The sequence below is a fragment of the Ammospiza caudacuta genome, chromosome 1, assembly GCF_027887145.1.
Source record: "Ammospiza caudacuta isolate bAmmCau1 chromosome 1, bAmmCau1.pri, whole genome shotgun sequence".
NCBI lineage: Eukaryota > Metazoa > Chordata > Aves > Passeriformes > Passerellidae > Ammospiza > Ammospiza caudacuta.
Genome location: NC_080593.1, coordinates 67,495,430 through 67,508,448, shown reverse-complemented (window position 1 = coordinate 67,508,448; position 13,019 = coordinate 67,495,430). Strand labels below are relative to the sequence as shown.

Genomic DNA, 13,019 nt, shown 5'->3' with positions numbered 1-13,019 from the left:
TTTATCATACCTGTTATTCCCTTATACACTTGTGGTCAAATCAAGATATTAATATTGTAACTTAAAATTAGAAGCTTTTAAAAAAATCTAATTTTCTAATTTATTTTGCAGAGAAATGATGTAGGAAAGGAGGATGCTAACAAACAGTAAATGATCCTGATTAGAAGGACAAGAAAATGTCAATTTCTGGGTATTTGACACTACTAAGTAATTATTAATTTAATTCACCAACAGGCCTCTTCAGGGTACATTAAAAGCAAATCAAACCTCACTAGGAACACATTTTGTTTTCAGCTAATGTTTTATTGTCTTTGGAAAGTTTTAAGGATACCATTGTGATGTGAAGAAGAACTACAAAATCAAAAAGTTGAGCATGAGAGTGAATTATTACCTTTTTAAATGCAATACAGTTCACAGACAGATATTAAACATGAGCTTTAGGAGTTTTGCAAACACTGTGAAACTTTTTATTGTTGTGAGCACACCTCAGAGCTCTTATTTAGACTCTTCCTGTAATTCCTAGAAACATCCAATTTACTAAAATATGTAAATCCAGGTTGTATTTGATAAGGATACTCTTTGAATTTCTTAGTGAACAAGTTATTTTAGTATTTTTTTATATGTAGAGTATCATGTTAGTTATAGTATCTCAACAAAAGAGTACTTAGGTATTAATGCTCCTCAATTAGATCTTTTTGAGGATGCCGAAGTGATTAGTACAGGCAAGCATATAAATTTCTTTAGTTTGTTCATTCATCTACTAAGTAAAGTAGAAAAAACTACTGCACAGTGTATTAACAACATCCAGTGCTTTCCAAGAGAAAGAGGAAAATCCATTTATGGGAAAACAAAGAGTAACTTCAGGCAAAGTTTTAAACTGCCCCACACTTGAAACAGGTAACCATGATTTTATCAGAGATGATTAATAGCCCTCACTAGGTTATTTGATTCATGTTATTTCTGTGCATGATCTTATTTTCTAAAAAAAGTGCCACACAGTTAAACTCTAGTAGGAAACCTACCATGTTTGTGGATGAAAGCCAGGCCTTGCAATATCTGATACATCATGTTTCTGATGACTGACTCAGGGAAAAATTTGTTTCTGTGAAGAAACAGGGTAAAAATGTACATAATTCAGAAAAATAATGTGCCTTCAGAACATATATGTTTCTTTATTTTGCCTAACACATCATGAACACAAGAAAACACACCCATCAAGTCAAAGCAAGAGAGATGCAACTCTCATTTCAAAACTCCCTTGGGCCTTAATCTCAACCACTTCAAGTGCAGCAGCAGGACTTCTGTGCTGAGATGTTCATGGTGCTGTCTCTGTAGAAGCTGGCTGGCCAGCAGTGTGCTGGACCAGGTGGGTGTGGAATGCACAGTGCTGTAGCAAGGCAGAGCTGGCACAGTGCAGCACAGGCAGGTGCATTACCCAGCAGTGCCCTTAAGGGAGCCCTGCTAAGAGCAGTTCTGCTCAGCTGCAGAGTAACATTGTGGTCATGTCACCAGCAGCTACCTCAGGATGTCAACCCAGGGCTTGGCACATTAGGAGATACAAGTGCATGACAAAATCTGAAGGAAACCCACACCAAAGGCAAAACAATTCATCAAAAGAAAATGTTATTGAAAAGGCAGGTCCTACTCTGAAGACCACCTTGCAAGCCTTGCTATGTTACTGTTTGTCCAAGATTGCAACATCAGAGTTAGCCCATGTTAGGCCATTCTTACAAAGATGCATCCATGCACCATCCCCACCTTAAGTCAAACCCACGAGGAAAAGTAGCATGAACAATGTTCAGCCAATCCTTCATAAATTAAAATGAAGGCTAATGAAGAAAAAAACCCATAACACGACTATTTGAAATTTCTCTCATGGTTCTACACAAAGGCATGCCAACTCTCCTGTTAACAGGTGATCAAACTTATTTCCAAAGCATTACAATATGCAGTGTTGTAACAGAGCAAAGCAGAACTCTACCCTCAAATAATCGGGTGCAGCAAATCCTGTTCATGCCAATGGCACTACCGGAGGAGCCAAAACCAGACATCCCAAAGTGTTCTTCAAAGCAGTGTGAGAATCATTAAATAGAGCATGATAGCACACTGCTTTTCTGTGAAAAAAGACATACCTATCCTTCATTAGCTGATAGAGATTTTCCTTCATGTACTCAAACACAAAATAAAGGTGGTCATTTTCTCGTATGACTTCCTTCAATTTTATTACATTGGCATGGTTTAGCTTCTTCAGAGACTGCAACAGAGCAAAATACAGCTTCAGATAACCCCACAGTGACCTTGATTCCTTACCAGAGCTAAATTTTTACCATCTCAGTTTCTAGCACAGAATCCACACAACAAATTCATATGATACCCCATTATTTATCTTGCAATCTGTTCTAAAGAAAAACAACCCAAAAGTTTAAATGAACCTCTAATTAAAAGCAACAACTATATTAATAGTAGTTTAAACCTATTTCTAGGGATTACCTCAGAGCTGGAGTAAAGATTAGCACAAAAACCTAATTCCCTACAACAAAAGGCAAATCTGAAGCTGTAAGAGCTCTTGCTCACTGTACTGAACAAGAAAACCTGCATAATTTTTCCCCTTATTTTTGGCATGAAACTTTCATGAAGAAGGATTCTCTTACAGATGCTCATTTTGGACATACTGATTTGTATGAAGTCTCCAATAAGTTAAATCAAAAGCCCTTTAGTACGGAGTTTTGTATATGCAGAAAATCAGATGCCCAAAACATGGAATTATTTGGAATTTATGCCCAGGTTTTCAAGTGTTATTCTATCACTTGGCTAGCCAAAACTCCCAGTGCTTTCTACAGATGCCCCAAACACAAGATATATGGAATGAACACAGCTAGAAATCTGGAAGTAAAATTAAAGAAGAGGACAGTAAACCACAGAAATAAACACATCCAAAATCAATTTCTTTTCCTTTCTCAAAGGTAAGAGGCTTGGCTATGAGACATGGACACTGCTTGAGAATAGTGGGATACTCCACAAATCAGCAGGACCTCCAGGAGTGCCAGCACCCCACAGTTTTGTGGAATCTGTCAGCATTTAAGGAGTTCACAGAGTCTGGCCTCACTTGGACACTATGAGGGTAGCTGCCCTTTTCCTTCATGCAAGCCTAACCAGACATTTATTTTTAAATGTGGCATGTTCACCACTTTACCTTGACTTCTCTCAAATTCATACATTCATCCCATGAATAGAATTTTCTTTTCATTCTGAAATAAAGTCCAAGATAAAGTATTTTCAGTGAACAGTACACAATGCTTTTAGAATTAGAAAATCTAAATTATATTTTCCAAGACTAGCATTATCTATATTTTGAACTCAATTAAAAACATTCTAGCATACCCATCAGCAATATAATTAAAAACAAAGTCAATGCTTAGAATTGCTAAAACTTTACAGGGATTAATCATCAAACACTGAAACATATTTTTAGAAGAGTACAGAGACCATGTAACTCTAAAGTAAAAGGGACATAAACCCTCTTTGGGTCATTTGAATTGTGCTTTTAATAATAAAGCAAGCAACAATGACACTGTACATATATCATGGAAAATGATGTCTTTATGCCCAAGTTGCATATTCTGGGGGAAAAAAAAAAATTTGAAATTTGCAAAATATCTGGACTGCTTTCTATTATAATTAAGCATCTGACTTGACTGGTCATTTTAAAAATCTGTTTCAATATATTAATTAAAAAAGGTTTCATTTTTTTCAGGCAACATCATAGCCTCTAAACTAATTGTTATATATAACAGTGTAATACATTTATTTGTAAGTCCTGCATAAATCCAAATGTGGACATTTGGTGTTGCTCAGATCTTGGGATGAAGTTGTGAATGTCATTGCTGTGTTTTGGCAAAGTTCTAGCACCTAAAGTGAAGATATTTAAACCCATAATTTAAAATAAAAGTATCTTCAAGCAAAACTGTACCCAGTCAAGTCCCAAACTTAAAAATCACACTACAGAATTCCAAATCCTGAAATCACAAAATGAACCACTTCCCACAAAATGTTCCTTTTGCTAATAATAATTAAAATAATCAATTGGAGATTCTTTCTTTAGCTTAGATTAATATTAACTTCAGTAATAGTACCAGCAAGAGATGGTGAAACATGAAATTCTCAGTAATTCTTAAAGAAAAAGGTCAGTCAATTATATTACAATTATCTTACTGCAGTAGATTCATAAATGAGAGAAAAAGTCCGAGCAAGTTACAATTTCTGGTATTTCAACTTACACTCTATATCCTGCTTGCAATTCTCTAGGAATACAAGGGGAATTCCCCACACCTTGAGTAGAATTTTTCTTGTTTCATAATCATCTTTTAAGGCAAGTGTGACAGTACTCTTGATTACACAGAACACAAGTTTATTAGAGCCAGGGTAACAGCCTTTATTTACCTAACCAGATTGTTGTGTTGTTTATCACTGTAGCAACACCTGAAACTTAATGCAGTACTTACAAAGATATGGGGGGCTGGGATGGGATTTCAAATCTACCTGTTAAGATCACTATTCCTGCAATTCATATAAATAAACTCCCTAATTAATCCCATTCACTTTTGCTTCTCCCTTGGTGCTGACCTGACATTTTTAGAAGGAAACATGTTCAAACTGAACAAAAGCAGCATGCAATTTTACAAGCCAATGTAAACCAGTAAATTAAACTGATGTGCCTCTCTATTGATCAGTTACCAGAAATCTGACTCACAATCACCTTGTTAAACATCTTAATTAAAATAATTTTGTTATGTTAATTTCCTTTTAAAAAGCGACTTTTTTCAATTCTATACAAATGGAAGACAACAATAAAGTCAAAATTGAAAATCTAAGATTTTGCAAACACCTTTACTGAACTGAGATGCTACATACCTTTTGATAGCCACAAGTTCTCCTGACTCATTGCTCCTCCCCATCAACACGCTGCCATAGGTGCCATCACCCAGTTGTTTCATAATTGTGTAACGATTCATTTTTTTACGACTCAGACAGCCAAAAGCTTATGAAATGGTAAATATATTCTGTTTTATTAAAGGGTTCTGTGCTCTTTGATTTTCTCAAGAGAAATCTTGTTCCAGACTGTTTTATGTTGGTGAATGTTTCTCATAACTCAGCAGGATATTCACTGCTCTCTTCCAAACTATAGCTGCTTTGAGATCCAGTTACGAGGAATGGGAGACAGAAGAACATGGTCATCCTCACACAGATCCCTAAAAAGAAAACAAAAAAAAAAAGACTAGGTAGTTTTACAGTATTTTAGAAAAGAGACACACTACTACTTGTATCAAGCAATAGCACCCTCCAAAACCATATGTGCTTTTTAAATGGACGTAAATGCAATTAGCTCCTTTAAATTTTTCAAACCACAGAAGGTACCTACTGTACAATTAGGGTTAGAGTAAGCAGAGACTGGAGAGTTGAGGTTACTGTCATAATTCCCTAGAACCAGCAAAGTGTTTATAAAGCTGGTGTATTCTGATAGAAGCCCTTACTCTGAATTTGTAGACAGCAGCAGCTTCCTGAACTATTACAAAGGCATGGCTGAAGTTCTGGAAAACATAAGGACACAATTTTTGCACAGGGTGCCATGGCAAACTTAGGGTCTGAATACTGTGTTTGGGATTGGTAATACAAGCAGGCTTCCTATGCTTAAAAGTTAGTGAGGAAATAAGGTGGAGCAGCAAGATAACCACTACATTTTTCACCCACATAAATTGATTTGTTATAAATGGACATCTTGCTCTGAAGTTCACATAATTCTTAGGCATGGTAATGGCTGAAGAGTTAAGTTTATTCTTCAGTTTTACAAGGCTCGGAGAGAGAAGGATAGAGCTTACATGCACTGGTATGGAAGATTAAATCTGAACTGTCATTTGGAAAAGAATCCATATTGAACAATGCTGAATCACCATATTTGAATCCATGCAAATATTAATTTGAATCCCAATCCAAGTTTGAATCTGAACCCCAGCTTCCACTACACACAATACTATCTGTCACCAATGCTTCAGATGCCTGATGTTAAACACACAAACTCAGAAGAGTCACCCATTTATGCTGGAGTAGGAATAACTAACAACCTCTTATTGTACAATTTGCTCCCTGTAACCCAAATGCTAATACACAAACATTGAATGCTAACTGAATAATAGCATTCTCTATCTTTTGCCTCTGCTGTCTGAAAACACAAAATAAAACTCAAATCAATGGGAACACACTATCAGTCTACCTTTATAGGAGATTGAGAACTCAGCATGCAACTCTCTAGTCCTTATCCTTATACCAAAACTAGCTACAGTCTGGTCTGTTCAAACAGATTAAGAAACTCTGATTCAGCTGATAACAAGATTCAGGCTTGAGATTTACAGGCCTGGCAAAGTAACAACAAAACTGGCCTCTCAAGGAGTGTGAAATATACATTCTCAAGCAGACCAGCCTGCTATGTAAAGGAAACAGCTGCCTGGACAATAGACCAATGTTTCTAAGTTGTTCTGGGTTGAAATGCTGCTTTCTCTAAATTACAACACAGAGCGTTACTCCCTGTTGCTTCTGTTAGCAGAAAAGAAATCTCACATCACCGGTCAAGATGCCACTGGCCTAGTGGACATCTCAATTTATAATCTTTGCACCAGGCAACCTTCATTTTGTCAGAGAAAGTTACAAACAAGATTTTTTTCTACACCCATCTACACCTCCCCTTCCCTAAAGCCACAGCTACAGTGAAATAAGATTTCTGGTTAATAGCATATTCTGAAAAAAGCTAAAAATCATTTTTAACAAAAAGTGACATAGGCATCTCAAATTATGATGAGATTTTAAATTGGACTTCCACATATTTAAGCAAATTGTTTTTCTCAGAGTTCAGCTTTATATCTTACTCCCCAGAATGCCTGCACGCACTCTAGTCTTTAATACCATCAATAATACCTTTTTACAACAAGGCTATTTGTTGACTCTGGTAATAAGCAGATGATCAAGTGTATTGATTCCAAGTTAAGATACACTCTGCATACACATCTTGCAAGTTGTCAATGGTTAGCTCTAGGTATATATTAAAAAAACAAACCAACACAAAAACCTTGAGGGTATCCTTATACCCATTTTACAATACAGCATCACACCTAAAGGGTCAGTAATGATAAACTGTGTTTGCATTTTGTGTATGGGTGTACACAGGTGTATCATGTGAAGTGAAATGTAACAAGTTTTGTCTGCTTGTGTTTCTCTGGTTCAACAAATATCACTGAGCATTGTTTAAGGTATGTTGTTTGTGAGGGAATTTAGCAATATCTGCTACAGATGGCCCCAGCTTGAACTCCTAGAGTTACATTAAGAAGTTGGAGAATTTGCACGCATTTCATGCTCAAGTTTTTGCTCTCTAACAAAGTGTACCAAAAACAACGTGAGAAAAACTTGTATCTGCAATAAACAGAACAAGATCTAGACACAACCTCAAATTTTGACCTTTAAATCCTCTAATTTTGGTGCCTAAATCCTATCAGCTTTCCAAGTAATTTTTGTTGGAGTATATATTAATCACCAGCTTTAACAATTATTCCTTTTGTCCAATTATAATATTTGGGCATGTGCAATCAAAACAACTTCACATAAATTCTTCCTTCCCTCCAGAAATTCTGTGTAATACAACACAGACCCAATTATTCATTTTGTCTGTTCTGTAATATATTTTATTACCTTACTCCTTTTCTGCTGTATACTTTAACTTTTAGGGTACAAAAACACTTGATCAAGTAAAGTACAGAAAAGTTGGTGCATTCCTTCAACGACCAAGTGGAAGTGTCAAATCCACTCAATGGAAATGCACAAAACAAGGTGTGAAAACCACATACCCTGACAACAATGTCTGTGTACCATCACACCTACCCCACACTGACATGTTTTGGAATTACAGAGCATGATGATTAGAACATAAATGGCCCAGAGATTCACATTTCACTACAACAGACTTCTGCATACTTTGTAATTTTCACCACTCATACCCAGCTCGGGTGTCTGATTTTTTCCTCAGCGGTCTCTCTATATTTTCTTTTTCAAATCTGCAGTTCAGTTTTGTCTTTGGTACTAACCTGAGGAAAAGCAAGGGCTCAGTCTAGCTTTTCTGGTTAAAATAAGCCTTTGGAGTGGCCTGCTTATATGATATTATTGTAGTGATGTAAAGCTCTAAAATGTAAAATTGTCATAACAGGTACCAAACAGACAAGAGAAATCCTAGTCTAAACAACAGCTTGTTGTTACTCTTAATGACATACTGCACATAATCTCTTTACACAGGATTAAGGAAAGATTAAAGCCAGGGACAAATAGAGGACAAAATAAAATAGCTTGACAGAATTCTTAATTTGTGTAAATTTAGGGAACCGGGACAAGTACTAGAGAATTGAAACAAATCATCATTTTTACTGTATTACTGGTGTCTTGAGCACTAGCAGCAATTTTATATTATTTTAGATATCTGGATTACATTTCAAAACGTAATGAATAGCAACAAATCACCTACATTTCTTATATACAAATACTAGGCTTTACCAAGAGTTCTACAATTGCATCCTAAACAAACTAGTCTCAAATAATTAGGAACTAGGATGTATGACCCAATAAGAGCTCCCACCCAGAGAAGCAAAACACTCACAACCAAATTTTACCCTGTTTACAGTAACTGAAGAAATCACCAAAACCATTTGCATGGCACAGTACTGTTCTCAATGATCAGAACTGGCAGTATTACACAGGACAGAACGCATGCTGATACTGATTTTAAAAGTAAAAAAAAAACAAACAAACAAAAACAACAAACCCAAAACCAAATCCAACCACAAAACAGCAAACAAATTTTGCTACAAGAACCCTCTTGGTAGTGAATGTATATTACTAAAGCTGCCAGTAATCAGGTCCCATGACAGGTGGCTCCAGTTCTTGAGATTAACCTCAAATCCATTACTCTAATCAAATACCAGCAGTTATTTAAAAACATGACACTGAGCTGCAAGAAAGAAGTCAGTAACGTTGACAATAAATACTGGTGCTTTGAAATAGACGGCCTAAATTTTTTTTAAAGTCCCTTAAAAATCTAGTATATTGTTCCACTTGTGTATATCAGGCATTAAGGATGGGATACATCAAATTAAGAACTCCAGTTTGCTCTAAGTATTTCCCCCTGTTTTGTTCCAAACTAACTTTGGTTTCAAACCACAGTCATTCACACCAACTTTTTCAGCAGATTACCACCATGCCAGCAAGGCTACCACTTCCTACCCACATGAAACCCCTTCCCACCATGCAGTACAGCAAGTTTCAGGATAACAGTGGTTTCAGTGCTGCTGGAACTTCAAGTCTCCAGTTTGGGGCAGCATCCAGAAGGAATATGAACCACTCATCTTTCAGCATCTGCACCACTGTAAGTTTCAATAAAACACAGAATCGTTGTGGTCGGAAGGGACCTCTGGAGATCCAAACCCCCTGCCAAGGCAGGGTGACCTGAAGCAGGTGACACAGGAACACATCCAGGTGTGTTTTGAATGTCTCCAGAGAGGGAGACTCCACCACCTCCCTGGGCAGCCTGTTCCAGTGCTCTGCCACCCTCAGTGTGAAAAATGTTCATGTTGAGGTGGAACTTCCTGTGTTTCAGTTTATGGTCATTGCTCCTCACCCTGTCGCCAAGCACCATGAAAGACTCTGGCACCATCCTCTTGGCACCTGCTTTTGAGGTAATTATGCGCACTAATGAGATCCCCTCTCCGTCTTGAGAATGGAAACAAATGCTCGTTTCCATTCCAGTTCCACCAGGTGACATCCATTCGCCTCCCGAGTGCGCCAGTCCCTTCCTCAGCACTCACAGCGCCGAGGGGAGCGCGGCGCTCCAGCCGCTCACTCCGGCTGTGAAACTCGGCACCGCCCGGCCTGCCACTTTCACCCCGCTTCTCCCAATAAAGCTTCACCTACCTCCTCTCATTAACCGCGGAGCTCTCAGGCCGCCAGGGCCCGGCTCTACCCCACCGAAGCCAAAGCAGGCAGGGTGCCTGTCCCCGCAGGTTCCCTGTCCCCGCAGCTCCGCACCCACGCTCCCGCAGCCCAGCACTGAGCGGGGCAGCTCCCCCCCACGCCAGCTCACCGCACACCGACCCCAGCCCCCGGAGCACGCTGCGGGCCGGCAGCACCCTCCCCTTTAGGAACGGAGCTCTGCGGGCTGCCGCTCCAGCCCAAACCCGCACCTCCTGCGTGCTGAGGGGACCCCAGGAAGGCCCAGCCCCCGGGGCACCGGCGCTCACCAGCTCGGTCCGAGGAGGGTTCTCGGGCTGCCGTCCCCGCCGCCCCTCACTCACCGCGGCGCCGCGGGCGGAGCCAGCTCGATGGCGCCGAGCCCCCGGCCCGCCCGCCGCCTCCCTCGGCCGGGCCGCTCTGCCCCGTCACCGGGGCGACGGGCGCGGGCCGGGCCCGGGCTGGGGCGGGCCCGCCGCCGGCACCGCCCTCCCGGCCGCGGGCACGGCTGCCAGGGAGTCCCCGGCGGAGCGGAGAGGCGGTGGATAAACAGCTCTGCGGGGAGAGGGGACAGCGCCCTGCTGGAAAGGGAACGCTGCGAAACGGGAACTGAGCCCGGTGACGAGAGCCGCGTCACAGGATTCCTGAAGGTGGCCCCATGATTCGGGAGATCCTCTTTGGACAGTCCCTATTATAATTACTGCTAGTAGTAATTATATATAGGATATGTATTTGGTGCTCTGGTGAGACCCCACCTGCAGTGCTGGTCCCAGCACAGGAAGGCTAGGGAGCTGCTGGAGTGAGTGCGGGGCTGGATGCTCTGTGATGCTCAGAGGGCTGGAGCACGTCTCCTGTGAACCCAGGCTGGGAGAGCTGGAGCTGTCAGCCTGGAAAAGAGAAGGCTCCAGGCTGACCTTAGAGCAGCCTTCCACTACCTAAAGGGAACTTTCATGAGAGATGGGTAGAGTCTATTTACAAGAGCATGGAAAAAGGGAAACGGCTTCAAATGGAAAGAGATTAGATAATAGGGGGAAAAAATCTTTTCTGTGATGCTGGTTAGGCACTGGATAGGTTGCCCAGGGAAGTTGTGGATGCCCCATCCCTGGAGGTGTTCAAAGCCAGGCTGAATGGGACTCTGAGCATCCTGGTCTAGTGGAAGGTGTCCCTGCCCATGGCAAGGGGGTTGGAACTGGGCAATCTTCAAGGTCCCCTGCCAATCCACACCATTCTATGATCTTAGAAATAAAGCTACCAGCTAAGCCACAGTGTACTTAGGATTTGTACAGAAATTTCCACCTGTATTACTCACAGCTGTAGTGAAGCCCGAGGGATTTTTCCCCCTAGCATTTTTTAAAAAGTATTTATTGTAAGCAATTTATTAAAATGCAAGTTGCTAATACTAATGCAAGGGAGAAACTTTGAGTGCTCTATACATTCTAAAATATATGTATTTCTATTACAAAAATAATAATGAACTTTCTCCTTGGTCCTTTGTATTCTTACATTTCTCTAGGGTGTACAGAAGGCACAGTTAATAAAAATGGCATATTTAGTGTCCTATCCAGAGGTACTTTTGGAAGGGAAGTCTCATTTTAAGCTTCAATTCTCAACATTCACTTGAGCTTCCTATGAGAATCACTTCCTTGAGAGTGATGAGCAAGAAAAGGAGGAGATCATTTCAACACAATAACTACTAGAAGCACCATGGAGTGAAAGGCAGAAAATTGTTTTAGAAATTCAGATTCCTATCTGCTTCGCCATGCTGGCAGCTCAGGCTTGCTGAGCAAAAATGGGAATCTGTCTTCTTTTTACCTTTTTTTCTCTCCCCTCCCTCCTCCTCATTAATTGGCATGGTAACTTTGTGATGATTTAAGAACTGTTGACAGATTAATTGATTCTACCTCAAGTCAACTGGGTGGAACATGGGGCTATGGGAATTGGTTTTCTGGAATTCAAAGGATTTGACCACTCGCACATAGCTTGCTGAAATAGAAGTACAAGAAAACAACATTATATTTTCTGAAACAAAATATGCATGTTTCCTTTACTGAAATAAAACATCAGAGGTGACTGCCAGGTGACTGCCAGGTAAAATAAAGTTCAAAGGTGAGACTTGGACATGAGAAGGAAGAAAGTACCATAGCCCACACAGCAGAATTTAGGCAGAGATTCAGCAGGAGCTGACTGTACGTAGCAAAGAATTTAACCATGCATTAACCTCTAAGAATATGTTTGATCACTACTGCATGGATATGTCCCTACCTTAAATATGTGAAAACACCTCTCCGCTGTCAGTGGAAATGATGCAGCAGTTACCCTGTGATGTCCCCTTCCTGCCCTTGTGTCCTTTCCTCTCTCAACAGTTTAGCCCTGTCCCATGACTGTCCTTTCTCAGGGATGGGCTCTGTCCTCTTCCTGTGGTGCTGCCACTCAGTTTCATGAGATCATAGAATGGTTTGGGCTCGAATGAACCTTTAAAGTCATCTAGTTACAACCTCCCTGCCATGGTCAGGGATACCTTCTGCTAGACCAGAGGTCTCAGAGGCTAATCCAAACCTGGCCTTGAGCACTTCCAGGGCATCCATAGCTTTTTTAGGCAACTAGTTCCAGTGCCTCACCACCCTCACAGTAAAGAATTTCTGCCTAATATCTAATCTAAATCCACCCTGTCTCAGTGTACAGCCATTCCCCCTTGTCCTATCCCTACATGCCCATGTAAAAAGTCCTTCTCCAGCTCTCTTGTAGGCCCCCATTAGGTACTGGAAGGATGCTACAAGGTCAGCCCAGAACCCTTGTCTCTCCAGGCTGAACAACCCCAGCTCTCTCAGCCTATCTTCATAGGAGAGGTACTCCAGCCCTCTGAGCATTTTTGTAGCCTCCTCTGAACTTGCTCCAGCAGTTCCATGTCCTTCTTATATTGGGGGCCCAGAGCTGGATGCAGCACTGCAGGTGGGTTGTCATCAGAGCAGAGGGGCAGAGTCACC

At 40.7% G+C, this 13,019-nt stretch overlaps 1 protein-coding gene across 2 annotated transcripts in view; it reads right to left on the bottom strand.

Moving 5' to 3' along the window:
* Positions 1-10,419, bottom strand: part of MAK (male germ cell associated kinase) — a 30,274-nt gene extending 19,855 nt beyond the window's left edge. For both annotated transcript variants that reach the window (XM_058808865.1, XM_058808873.1), the window contains exons 1-5: positions 10,326-10,419; positions 4,912-5,249; positions 3,194-3,248; positions 2,133-2,254; positions 1,023-1,102 (exon numbers count right to left, since the gene is read on the bottom strand). In XM_058808865.1, the coding sequence (XP_058664848.1) occupies positions 1,023-1,102; positions 2,133-2,254; positions 3,194-3,248; positions 4,912-5,012 (358 nt within the window). In that variant the 5' untranslated portion in view covers positions 5,013-5,249; positions 10,326-10,419. The remainder of the gene's footprint in view (positions 1-1,022; positions 1,103-2,132; positions 2,255-3,193; positions 3,249-4,911; positions 5,250-10,325) is intronic.
* Between the last annotated feature and the right edge of the window lie 2,600 nt (positions 10,420-13,019).